Source organism: Garra rufa, chromosome 24, assembly GCF_049309525.1.
Source record: "Garra rufa chromosome 24, GarRuf1.0, whole genome shotgun sequence".
Lineage (NCBI taxonomy): Eukaryota > Metazoa > Chordata > Actinopteri > Cypriniformes > Cyprinidae > Garra > Garra rufa.
In genome coordinates, this window is record NC_133384.1 from 8,343,137 (window position 1) to 8,357,176 (window position 14,040).

A 14,040-nucleotide genomic window follows, 5' to 3' on the forward strand; every position below is an offset into this window, starting at 1 on the left:
ACTAGTTAATTTGTCCGCCTAGTCTTCCACCCTCGTTTTCTGGCTGTCTATTACAGTCGAGAGGCAGTGAAGAGATGTTCATGAAATCTCTTTGTGTTTTTGATGATTATGGTAATTTTCGGTGGTTCCACATGATGAGATGTTCTAGAGGTCAGACCCAAAGATGTCTGTTTTCACCCCTGCCGACCTTCTTTAGATGGAAACCACTGCTTTGGGCTACTTCAGGTGTGATGTTAGAAAAAAACCAAATGGTGTATTGTCATTTCTGTGAACTATAACCAACATGGCCACCAGGGGAAATGGTGCAGGTAAACATATCAGCCAGCATCTCTTTATCTGAGGAAGGCCACGCCTCCTCTTTTTTGTTTTTAGATTAATTTGCATGGGATGTTGTGAAATATTATTACAATTCTATTACATTTTAATACATTTATAAAGGATTTTAAGTCTTCAGTGTCACACGATCCTTCAGAAATCCTTCAAATATGCTGATTTGCTGTTTAAGAAACATTTTATCTTGTTATTAATGTTGAAAACAGCTGTGCTGCTTCATATTGTATATGACAACTGATACATTTTATTCTGCTTCTAGAATAGAATGAATGGAAATAATCATTTTTTTTTAATTAATAAGCTTTCCTTTGATGTATTGTATGGTTTGTTAAGAATAGGGAAATATTTGGCTGAGATACAACTATTTGAAAATCTAAAATCTGAGGGTAAAATTAGTCATTTCTGTGAACTATAACCAACATGCCCATAGTTTTATCTTTCATACAATTGCTAAATGACCCATCTGGATGGATATTCACCTTTTCTTTGGTCTGGATGAAAGCCATTCAAGATGATGGGTCATTTATGCATCTGTGTGGAAACCAAGCTATTTGAAAAGTTACAACTATTTGAAAATCTAAAATCTGAGGGTGCAAAAAAGTCAAAATATTGAGAAAATCGCCTTACAATGGTCCAAACTGAGTTCTTAGCAATGAATATTACTAATCAAAAATGAAGTTTTGATATATTTACAATAGCAAATTTACTAAATAGCTTCATGGAACATCTTTACTTAATATCCTAATGATTTTTGGCATAGAAAAAACGATAATTTTGACCCTTACAATGCATTTTGGCTATTGCTGCAAATATACCCGTGCTACTTAAGACTTAAGGGTCACATTTAAATGTCTTTACTATCACTTTTGATCAATAATTTCTTAAAGAAAGTCTTACCGAACACAAGCTTCTGAATATACATTTTAGTAAACTTTACTCCTCGTTTTCTGGCTCTCTATTGCAGTCGAGAGGCAGTGAAGAGATGTTCATGAAATCTCCCGTTGCACTTCGTGTTTTTGATGATTATGGTCATTTTCGGTGGTTCCACATGATGAGATGTTCTAAAGGTCAGACCCAAAGATGTCTGTTTTCACCCCTGCTGACCTTCTTTAGATGGAAACCACTGGTTTGGGCCACTTCAGGTGTGACGCTATACAAAAACCAAATGGCTTATTGTCATTTCTGTGAACTATAACCAACATGCCCATAGTTTTATCTTTCATACAATTGCTAAATGACCCGTCTGGATGGATATTCACCTTTTCTTTGGCCTGGATGAAAGCCATTCAAGATGATGGGTCATTTATGCATCTGTGTGGAAACCAAGCCCATCTCTTTTTCTTCAGTTCCTGCTATTCACGTTACCGAACAAGGCCGGTCTGCTGTGTTTCACAGACAACGGGACACGCACCCGACCTCAACCCCAGCCTGAATTTATTACGTTCAGAGAGAGTTTGATTCAAAGGCCGAGCGTACTGTATATCTCTGGCAGTTTGCCTGTGTGTGATGTAGAGTTTCAATCCTGTGAGACTCTGGGAAGAGTGCTATTCATTCACTCAAGGTTAAATATGAGCGTCTCGGGATGACATGATAATGGGTGATGGGGAAGCTATATATGAACTTATCAATTGTGTGGAAAATGTGCAAGATGTTGCTCCAGTGCTAATTTTTTAAAAACATTTGTGAAAAACAATAGAAGACCATCATAAGAATACTGTTAGTAAATAATTAAATTATAAACAAAAACATACTTTGTGGCCCTTACAATTTCAGTCTTTTAAAGTAAGAAAATACTAGAATGTGTGTATATATATATATATATATATATATATATATATATATATATATATATATATATATATATATATATATATAGTCAAAAGTTTTTTAATGCTTTTGAAAGAAGTCTTTCATCAAGGTTTCATCATTATTTGATGAGTAATACAGTGCTGCAGTAATATTGTGAAATGTTATTATGGTTTTGAATAACCGAATGCATTTTAAAATGTCATTTATTTTTGTTTCAGCAGCCTTCAGTGTCACATTCTTTCATTCAGCAAGGACACATTAAAACAATCAAAAGTGCTAATAAAGACTTTTATAATGTTACAGAAGATTTGTGTTTCAAATAAATGCTGTTCTTTTCAACTTTCTGTTCATCCAAGAATCCTGAAAAATAAAATTGAACATGTTTTTCACAAAAAATAATGGATAGTTTTTAACATTGATACTAATCAGAAATGTTTCTTAAGCAGTAAATCAGCATATTAGAATGGTTTCTGAAGGATCGTGTGACACTGAAGACTAGAGATATGATGATGAAAATTCAGCTTTGATCACAGGAATAAATTATATTTTACAATATATTCACATGAAAATAAATAAATAAATATATATATACATATATACAATATTTTTATCATACTTTTTAATTCATTTTTGTATTAATTATATTATTACAATTAAAAAGTATGTTTGTGTGTATAAATATATTTTAAAAGGTCTGAAAATACCAACCTATTGAAGTACTGAAATCTGTTTTGTACCTTTGTAATACACTGATAACCACCAATATCAGGTGGTGATGAGAAAGTCACATGATGAACCAAAGCTTGATGAACCATCTTTTTAATACTAACATATAGGCCTATAGAAGGTTCACAGTATTATTTACACAAACAATAAACACCAAGTTCAGTTTATTTACAGTGGAGACAAAACTTAATCCAAAAGATATGACTTAACTTGACTTGAAACAGACTTGACTAGGCATAAACAACTCAGGAGGTTTACTACAACAGTACACGACAAGAGACAATGGCAACATGAGGGCTACTTATAGCAAACAATGAGGGTCACATGACACAATTCAACCAATGAGAAACAAGACACATGACTAAAACAACCAATAGTCTAGAACATGACACATTGAGTAGAGGAACCAATAACAGGAATACATGAGGGAAGGAATGCAAGACACTAACAGCATGAATCAAACTACAAAATAAAAGACATGGAAACACGAACAGGTACTGTACAGAAAAAGGTTACAGGTACTACCGTAAAATTGCATGCAATGTCTAATACAGTTTTTCACCGTATATAGTAGTGAAACTTACCATTGACCATTTAATGTTTTTTTACTGTTAAACCCACGGTCATTTTTACAGCGTATGCTTTGCACGAACAAAGGCGCTCAACACATGCACTTTACACACAAGTTTCATCCTTGTCTAGTGACTGTGCTAATTCTCTACAAAAGTTATGAGGGATAAAAATGTCTTTGTAGGCCTTTAAACTAGAGTTGTATCTCTGAACTCAACAAGCGCTTGTTAACATGGACGCTGTTGTTGCGTCTCCAGTAGTTTGCTGTTGTTGTTCTGTTTTGTTGTATTTAGTTCTCGACAGTGAATCAGTGAATTGAGCTGGTGTTGCCTCCTTGTGGTCGAACGAATTAGTGCAGAAATCAAGCTGTACATGAGTAATACAAGTACAGGTGCATCTCAATAAAGTAGAATGTTGTGAAAAGTTCATTTATTTCAGTAATTCAACTCAAATTGTGAAACGTGTGTATTAAATAAATTCATTGCACACAGACTGAAGTGGTTTAAGTCTTTGGTTCTTTCAACTGTGATGATTTGGCTCACATTTAACAAAAACCCACCAATTCACTGTCTCAACAAATTAGAATACTTCATACATTTTTAGTGAATTGTTGACCTTCTGGAAAGTATTTTCATTTACTTTTGCTGTAATTACTGCCTCAATTTGGTGTGGGATGGAGGTGATCAGTCTGTGGCACTGCTGAGGTGGTATGGAAGCCCAGGTTTCTTTGACAGTGGCCTTCAGCTCATCTGCATTTTTTTGGTCTCATTTTCCTCTTGACAATACCCCATAGACTGAATGAAAATCAGCATCTTTAAAAAGCTGGTCAGCAGAAGGAAGCATGAAGCGCTCTAAAATTTCTTGATAAACAGGTGCAGTGACTTTGGCTTTCAAAAAACACAGTGGACCAACACCAGCAGAAACAGACTGCAAATCATCACAGACTGTGGAAACTTAACACTGGACTTCAAGCAACTTGGACTATGAGCTTCTGCACCCTTCCTCCAGACTCTAGGACCTTGGTTTCCAAATGAAATACAAAACTTGCTCTCATCTGAAAAGAGGACTTTGGACCACTGGGCAACAGTCCATTTCTTCTTCTCCTTAGCCCAGGTAAGACGCCTCTGACGTCGTCTGTGGTTCAGGAGTGGCTTAACAAGAGGAATACGACAACTGTAGCCAAATTCTTTGACACGTCTGTGTGTGGCCTTGACCCCAGCCTCAATCAATTCCTTGTGAAGTTCACCCAAATTCTTGAATCGATTTTGATTCACAAGCCTCTCAAGGCTGCGGTTCTCTCGATTGGTTGTGCATCTTTTTTTCCACACTTTTTCCTTCCACTCAACTTCCTGTTAACATGCTTGGATACAGCACTCTGTGAACAGCCAGTTTCTTTGGCAATGAATGTTTGTGGCTTACCCTCCTTGTGAAGGGTGTCAATGATTGTCTTCTGGACAACTGTCAGATCAGCAGTCTTCCCCATGATTGTGTAGCCTAGTGAACCAAACTGAGAGACCATTTTGAAGGCTCAGGAAACCTTTGCAGGTGTTTTGAGTTGATCAGCTGATTGGCATGTCACCATATTCTAATGTGTTGAGTGAATTGGTGGGTTTTTGTTAAATGTGAGAAAGAACCAAAGACTTAAACTACTTCAGTCTGTGTGCACTGAAATGAACTTTTCCACGACATTCTAATTTATTGAGAAGCACCTGTATATGATGATGACAAAACTTTCATCACACACACTCTACACATAACCTCGAGCACATCAAGTTGAAAACAGTGTTTTTAAAAGTGTCTCAAAAACGCTTTGTCCTTTTCCATTCCACTGCGCTCCATCTAACTGTTTTCGAACACTTTCAATGTGACGCCCACCGACTAGTAGTTTTGCACATCTCGTTGAAGCCCTTATTCACCGAGATCCATTCACACACGCTCCGTGTCAAACTGTCACGGGCGTTCGGGCCGGCTGCTGATCTGAGTCAGTCGCACACCGAGAGCCCGTCAGCCTTCAGCACGAGGCCGAGCGAATGGGTGATCCACGCTCGCGTGTCAAGGACGGGCCGTTCTCGGCCCACATGCGCTCGGATGAGTAATAGCGCTGTAACCGGGGGGCCTGAGCCGTTTGAAGTGCTCTTTCTTCCTCTTTTCCATCTTCGTTCTCTCCCTCAGCAGCTGCCTCGTCCCTAGATGCTGATTTTAATTACTTTCCTCTTGGATTTTGTGCATATCCAATGAAGGATTGAAGGGCACATCTTCTGACGAGCACTTTTTTATATGAGTTCTTATAATGCCGGCGTTTGAACTCAGGAATACTAATACACACAATAGAGGGCCGCGTGTTTGAAAGGAGACGTGGACGCCGCCGCTTGAATGCGAATAAAGTGCATGCTGAGGAGCCCGCTGTAGGCAAACTGATTTGATTTATTTCATTTCCTAAAGGCGCTTGGCACGAATGACATCTGAAAGTGCTTTTGGAAACTATATTTAGACAGCAAGATAAATCGGGACACTGAGTGAATCAATAGAGGATCATAAACAAGAGTTCGGTTAACTAAGCCGGAGTCTGTTGGCGCTCGTGCAAGCAATTCATTTCATGTAAACAGAGTATCGTGTTATTAAAAACTTTCCCTCGGATCACATCTTGCGTGTCGTGCAGGGATCGATTGGGCCTGGGTAAAGAATTTTAAATGTTACTTTTGCACATTCTGGCAAAATCCACTTAAAACCGGCTTCAGAGGGTTTCTGTGTTGCTTAAGTTGGTTATATCAGGGCTGCGTTTCCCAAAAGCATCGTAACCTATGTTGATTGTGGCTCCATTGGTGACAATGGTTCTACGATCAGGCTTATGATGCTTTTCAGAAACGTAGCCCAGGACGTTTTCTGATCAAGATGATGTCAGTGACTTACATTACAATTTACATTTGTGCATTTAGCAAACACTTTTATCCAAAGCACTTACAGAAGACATACAAAGCAAGAAACACACCCATTGCTGTTTGGATTTATTTATTTATTTATTATTCATTATAACTTTATTCCTTTATGCTATAAATTGAAAAGTATGCAAGTCCGTTTCTGCCACTGAATAAAAAAGGTAATTGCAAATTTTTATCTCAGAATTCTGACATTTTCTCTCGTAATTGCAAGATATAAACTCAAAATTTTGACTTTTTTCTCAGGATTGTGAGTTTGTATCGGGCAATTCTGACTTTTTTTCTCGGAATTGCAAGATATAAACTCAAAATTTTGACTTTTTTCTCAGGATTGTGCGTTTGTATCGGGCAATTCTGACTTTTTTTCTCGGAATTGCAAGATATAAACTCAAAATTCTGACTTTTTTCTCAGGATTGTGAGTTTGTATCGGGCATTTCTGACTTTTTTTCTCGGAATTGCAAGATATAAACTCAAAATTTTGACTTTTTTCTCAGGATTGTGAGTTTGTATCGGGCAATTCTGACTTTTTTTCTCGGAATTGCAAGATATAAACTCAAAATTTTGACTTTTTCTCAGGATTGTGAGTTTGTTTCGGGCAATTCTGACTTTTTTTCTCGGAATTGCAAGATGTAAACTCAAAATTTTGACTTTTTTCTCAGGATTGTGAGTTTGTATCTGGCAATTCTGACTTTTTTTCTCGGAATTGCAAGATATAAACTCAAAATTATGATGTTTTTCTCAGGATTGTGAGTTTGTATCTGGCAATTCTGACTTTTTTTCTCGGAATTGCAAGATATAAACTCAAAATTATGATGTTTTTCTCAGGATTGTGAGTTTGTATCGGGCAATTCTGACTTTTTTTCTCGGAATTGCAAGATATTAACTCAAAATTATGATGTTTTTCTCAGGATTGTGAGCTTATATCTGGGAATTGTGACTTTTTTTCTTGGCATCGCAAGATATTAACTCGAAATTGTGACTTTTTTTCTCCGAATTGTGAGTTTATATCTGGCAATTGTAACTTTTCTTTCAGAATTGTAAGTTTATGTCTTGCAATTTTGACATTTTGAAATAACACGCAATTGCATATTGAAAAAAAGTCAGAATTGCGAGGTATAAACTTGCAATTTTGAGAACATATCAGTCTTTTTTCCCCTTCAGAGTTGGACTTTAAAACTCGCAATTGTGAGTGTATATCTCACAGTTCTGAAAAAAAAAAAAATGAATTGCAAGATACAAACTCGAAATTGTGAGAAAAACTCAGAATTGCGAGAAAACTTGCAATTACTTTTATTTTTTATTGAGTGGTGTAAACAGGCTTCCATAGAAAAGTGATCCAAAGTGAAAGTAAATACTTTTTTATGCTGTTCTAGACTTTCTAGAATAATGCAAAAAAGTATCATGGTTTCTGTAAAAATATTAAGATATTACACAGTATTACAGTATTAAATTATATATTAGTTATTTAATTAAATTAAATAAATTTTAGAATTTCTGTCAATCTGTCAGGTATGAAATTTCTTTCTTTTTCTATCTTTCTTTAAATTTAGATGTGTGTTTTTTTGTTTTGTTTTTTACTATATGTGATTCATTTCATTTAAAGTGTTGACTTTTTAGTCACACTTTATTCAACAGAAATAGTTTTTAAACAACTTCACAGTATTGAACTGGAAAGTAACAGAATCACTCATGCAAAAATTAGGCAAAGTGAGATTCTGCTATAAATAATATTTAGTTCTGACAATGTATTGTGCTGTTTTTAAACTCTGAGAACTTGCATATATAAACTGGTTTGAATATCCTATATGAAGCATATTCATTTCGTATATAAACTAATGTTCATCCAAACTGCACAAAACGTAGGTGTACAGTATGTAATGTTCCTTTGTGTTCCTTAAGTGTTTTTCTCTTTTTCTCTTCTTTTGACCTTGTTTGAATGTCAGCATTGTGTTTAGCACTCCAAGCATGATCCATATGACATTATTAACTCTGCTTCCCTCAGTAATTGTTTAGACTTTTTTCTCAGAATTGTGAGCCTTTATCTGGCAAGATAAAGCCTTTATCTGGCAATTCTCAGAATTCCAAGATAGAAACTCACAATTGTGACTTTTTTTCTCAGAATTCCAAGATAGAAACTCAAAATTGTGACTTTTTTTCAGAATTGTGAGGTTATATCTGGGAATTGTGACTTTTTTCTCAGAATTCCAAGATAGAAACTCACAATTGTGACTTTTTTTCTCAGAATTCCAAGATAGAAACTCACAATTGTGACTTTTTTTCTCAGAATTCCAAGATAGAAACTCACAATTGTGACTTTTTTCCTTAGAATTGTGAGCTTATATCTGACAATTGTGACTCTTTTTTTTTCGGAATCGCAAGGTATAAGCTCAAAATTTTAACTTTTTTCAGAATTGCCAGATATAAACTCACAATTGTGACTTTTTTTTTCTCAGAATTCCAAGATAGAAACTCACAATTGTGACTTTTTTTCAGAATTGTGAGGTTATATCTGGGAATTGTGACTTTTTTCTCAGAATTCCAAGATAGAAACTCACAATTGTGACTTTTTTTCTCAGAATTCCAAGATAGAAACTCACAATTGTGACTTTTTTTCTCAGAATTCCAAGATAGAAACTCAAAATTGTGACTTTTTTTCCAGAATTGTGAGGTTATATCTGGGAATTGTGACTTTTTTCTCAGAATTCCAAGATAGAAACTCACAATTGTGACTTTTTTTCTCAGAATTCCAAGATAGAAACTCAAAATTGTGACTTTTTTTCAGAATTGTGAGGTTATATCTGGGAATTGTGACTTTTTTCTCAGAATTCCAAGATAGAAACTCACAATTGTGACTTTTTTTCTCAGAATTCCAAGATAGAAACTCACAATTGTGACTTTTTTTTCTCAGAATTCCAAGATAGAAACTCACAATTGTGACTTTTTTCCTTAGAATTGTGAGCTTATATCTGACAATTGTGACTCTTTTTTTTTCGGAATCGCAAGGTATAAGCTCAAAATTTTAACTTTTTTCAGAATTGCCAGATATAAACTCACAATTGTGACTTTTTTTTTTCTCAGAATTCCAAGATAGAAACTCACAATTGTGACTTTTTTTCAGAATTGTGAGGTTATATCTGGGAATTGTGACTTTTTTCTCAGAATTCCAAGATAGAAACTCACAATTGTGACTTTTTTTTCTCAGAATTCCAAGATAGAAACTCACAATTGTGACTTTTTTTCTCAGAATTCCAAGATAGAAACTCAAAATTGTGACTTTTTTTTCCAGAATTGTGAGGTTATATCTGGGAATTGTGACTTTTTTCTCAGAATTCCAAGATAGAAACTCACAATTGTGACTTTTTTTCTCAGAATTCCAAGATAGAAACTCACAATTGTGACTTTTTTTCTCAGAATTCCAAGATAGAAACTCACAATTGTGACTTTTTTTTCTCAGAATTCCAAGATAGAAACTCACAATTGTGACTTTTTTTTCCAGAATTGTGAGGTTATATCTGGGAATTGTGACTTTTTTCTCAGAATTCCAAGATAGAAACTCACAATTGTGACTTTTTTTCTCAGAATTCCAAGATAGAAACTCAAAATTGTGACTTTTTTTTCAGAATTGTGAGCTTATATCTGACAATTGTGACTCTTTTTTTTTCGGAATCGCAAGGTATAAGCTCAAAATTTTAACTTTTTTCAGAATTGCCAGATATAAACTCACAATTGTGACTTTTTTTTCCTCAGAATTCCAAGATAGAAACTCACAATTGTGACTTTTTTTCAGAATTGTGAGGTTATATCTGGGAATTGTGACTTTTTTCTCAGAATTCCAAGATAGAAACTCACAATTGTGACTTTTTTTCTCAGAATTCCAAGATAGAAACTCACAATTGTGACTTTTTTTCTCAGAATTCCAAGATAGAAACTCAAAATTGTGACTTTTTTTCCAGAATTGTGAGGTTATATCTGGGAATTGTGACTTTTTTCTCAGAATTCCAAGATAGAAACTCACAATTGTGACTTTTTTTCTCAGAATTCCAAGATAGAAACTCAAAATTGTGACTTTTTTTCAGAATTGTGAGGTTATATCTGGGAATTGTGACTTTTTTCTCAGAATTCCAAGATAGAAACTCACAATTGTGACTTTTTTTCTCAGAATTCCAAGATAGAAACTCACAATTGTGACTTTTTTTCTCAGAATTCCAAGATAGAAACTCACAATTGTGACTTTTTTCCTTAGAATTGTGAGCTTATATCTGACAATTGTGACTCTTTTTTTTTCGGAATCGCAAGGTATAAGCTCAAAATTTTAACTTTTTTCAGAATTGCCAGATATAAACTCACAATTGTGACTTTTTTTTTTCTCAGAATTCCAAGATAGAAACTCACAATTGTGACTTTTTTTCAGAATTGTGAGGTTATATCTGGGAATTGTGACTTTTTTCTCAGAATTCCAAGATAGAAACTCACAATTGTGACTTTTTTTTCTCAGAATTCCAAGATAGAAACTCACAATTGTGACTTTTTTTCTCAGAATTCCAAGATAGAAACTCAAAATTGTGACTTTTTTTTCAGAATTGTGAGGTTATATCTGGGAATTGTGACTTTTTTCTCAGAATTCCAAGATAGAAACTCACAATTGTGACTTTTTTTCTCAGAATTCCAAGATAGAAACTCACAATTGTGACTTTTTTTCTCAGAATTCCAAGATAGAAACTCACAATTGTGACTTTTTTTTCTCAGAATTCCAAGATAGAAACTCACAATTGTGACTTTTTTTTCCAGAATTGTGAGGTTATATCTGGGAATTGTGACTTTTTTCTCAGAATTCCAAGATAGAAACTCACAATTGTGACTTTTTTTCTCAGAATTCCAAGATAGAAACTCAAAATTGTGACTTTTTTTTCAGAATTGTGAGGTTATATCTGGGAATTGTGACTTTTTTCTCAGAATTCCAAGATAGAAACTCACAATTGTGACTTTTTTTCTCAGAATTCCAAGATAGAAACTCACAATTGTGACTTTTTTTCTCAGAATTCCAAGATAGAAACTCACAATTGTGACTTTTTTTCTCAGAATTCCAAGATAGAAACTCACAATTGTGACTTTTTTTCTCAGAATTCCAAGATAGAAACTCAAAATTGTGACTTTTTTTTTCAGAATTGTGAGATTATATCTGGCAATTGTGACTTTTTCTCAGAATAGTAAGCATATGTCTCAGAATAGTAAGTATACATTTTGAAATAACACACAATTGGGAGATTATATATCACAATTCTGAAACAAAAAAATAGAATTGTGAGGTATAAACTTGCAATTTTGAGAACATATCAGTCTTTTTTTCCCCTTCAAAAATGGACTTTATAACTTTATAACTATAATGTGTTTATATCTCACAATTCTTCTTTTGAGCTTGTTTAAATGTCAGCATTGTGTTTAGCACTCAAAGCATGATCCATATGACATTATGAGCTCTGCATCCCTCAGTAATTGTTAGACGTTTTTTGTTGTTGACCCGGCTTTCTCAAATCCTCACATTCGCAGCGGAAAGGTCTAACAAGGCTGAGACCGCGCTGCGCTTCCCTTCTGGGCCGAATAAGAGTACCGCAGATGGCCCAGGGTTTATTTCATTAACGTGGAGAAGGGGAGCAAATCTTATTGGAATTTTTACATTCTGTCAGCACTGTGTAGGTAGCGGCAACACGGGCGTAAAACGCCGAATGAATTCATTTCCCCCGACTCGCGCAGCTCAAGAGAAACTTCAAAGGCCAGCGCTAAAAATCTCGGCCAAGTGGATTTGAAAGGATGAGTCTCTAATCTGTTTAAACTTTGCTTGCGCCGTGTATTTTCACACTGCCTTCCCCACCTCCTCAGCTAACTCGCTCTATTTTTCTTTTCATCATCACTTTCAGGTGCAAAAAGTACCTGTCTCACCATATCTGTGTCTTTGCGAATAGAGGTCAACAAACTGCGTCAGTTTTGTCATCGAAATTAGGCTACATTTAGCTTTCAAGCGTTATCACGCTGCCTCGTTTCCAGCTAATTTCGGCGCTATCTTCAGGTTCCCGACCGGGCGCGGGAACGGAGCGAATGTTCCCCATGTGGCAGCGCTTTTGAAATATGTATTAAGGTGAGACACAAGGGGGATTTGGAGCGAGAGGGTTGGACTTATTGTCTGAATATTTGATGTTGTTAATGAGAAGCAGAACAGGTCTAAGCACTCAGCGTGTGGAAGGCCTGGGCTACCGAAATAATGGATAGATAAAACGATGAAATATTCAAAGACTGAAGTGTGATGAGAAATGTTCAGTAAAGCGTGACAGAAAAGGGCCCGAGCCTCGCTTCGAAGACCTTCAACTGAGACTTTTGCGTGACCTTAAAGTTTCTGCTTCTTCCGACTTTGTCGCTTACATAACAGCTGGAGTTATTCCGCGAAAAGCGTGTTTGGAGTGTCACTGACGAATGGTGGAAGATAGTCATTTGATGGATGTTTGATTTATGGAAGAAGGTGGAGATAGACAGAAGAATCCGAGGCTGAAATGAAATGGGAGGGTACCGGAATGGTGTGTAACCTTTCAGAGGAGGAAAGTAAATTAAATATCAGTCCTTTATGGATGCCCTTGCAACTAAACGATGACAAATGCTCAGCATTACAGAGAGTAGAGAAAGAGAGAGACTAAGATACATATTCCTATATACCCTGGTATAACTATATATTTGTTTTGACATGCAACCATGGTATCGAGGTTTTTAGTCAGCACCGTGATGGTCAAATGTGTATATACACCTTGCAGAATCTGCAAAATGTTCATTATTTTAGCAAAATAAGAGGGATCATACAAAATGCATGCTGTTTTTGATTTAGTACTGACTTTAATAAGATATTTCACATAAAAGATAAAAAAATGATAGTTGAATTTATAAAAATGACCCTGTTCAAAAGTTTACATCCGCTTTTTGTTAACTGATAGTTGTTCATGAGTCCCTTGTTTGTCCTGAACAGCCCGCTGTTCTTCAGAAAAAAAATTCAGGTCCCACAAATACTTTGGTTTTCCAGCATTTTTGTGTATTTGAACCCTTATCAACAATGACTGTATGATTTTGAGATCCATATTTTCACACTGAGGACAACTGAGGGACTCATATGCAACTATTACAGAAGGTTCAAACGCTGACTGTGGCTCCAGAAAGGAAAAACGATGCATTAAGAGCTGAGGGTGAAAACTTTTGAATTTGAAGATCAGGCTAAATTTAACTTATTTAATCTTCTAGAAAAAGTGTATGTATCTTATGTAACTTCTGAAGGGCAGTGCTAACTGAAAAAAATATGGTATTTAGGCAAAATAAGAAAAATCTACACATCTTCATTCTGTTCAAAAGTTTGCACCCCCAGCTCTTAATGCATCATTTTTTCTTCTGGAGCATCAGTGAGTGTTTGAACCTTCTGTAATATCTGAGTATTCTGTATTCTGAGTTCATCAGTTGTCCTTAGTGTGAAAAGATACATTTCAAAAATATAATCTTATTTTGGTCAGTACTAAAAAAAAAAAAACAACAACAACATGCATTTTCTATGATCCTTTTTAATTATAAAATAATTAACATTTTGCAGAATCTGCTCTTTAAGGTACCATGCAAATACCATATGTACCATATACCAAT

General features: G+C 35.2%; 1 protein-coding gene across 1 annotated transcript in view; it reads left to right on the top strand.

Moving 5' to 3' along the window:
* pard3aa (par-3 family cell polarity regulator alpha, a) overlaps positions 1–14,040 on the top strand; it is a 233,055-nt gene that overhangs the window by 1,665 nt on the left and 217,350 nt on the right. The window contains exons 4-5 of the mRNA XM_073830324.1: positions 1,680–1,805; positions 5,344–5,541. Coding sequence (XP_073686425.1) covers positions 1,680–1,805; positions 5,344–5,541 — 324 coding nt within the window. The remainder of the gene's footprint in view (positions 1–1,679; positions 1,806–5,343; positions 5,542–14,040) is intronic.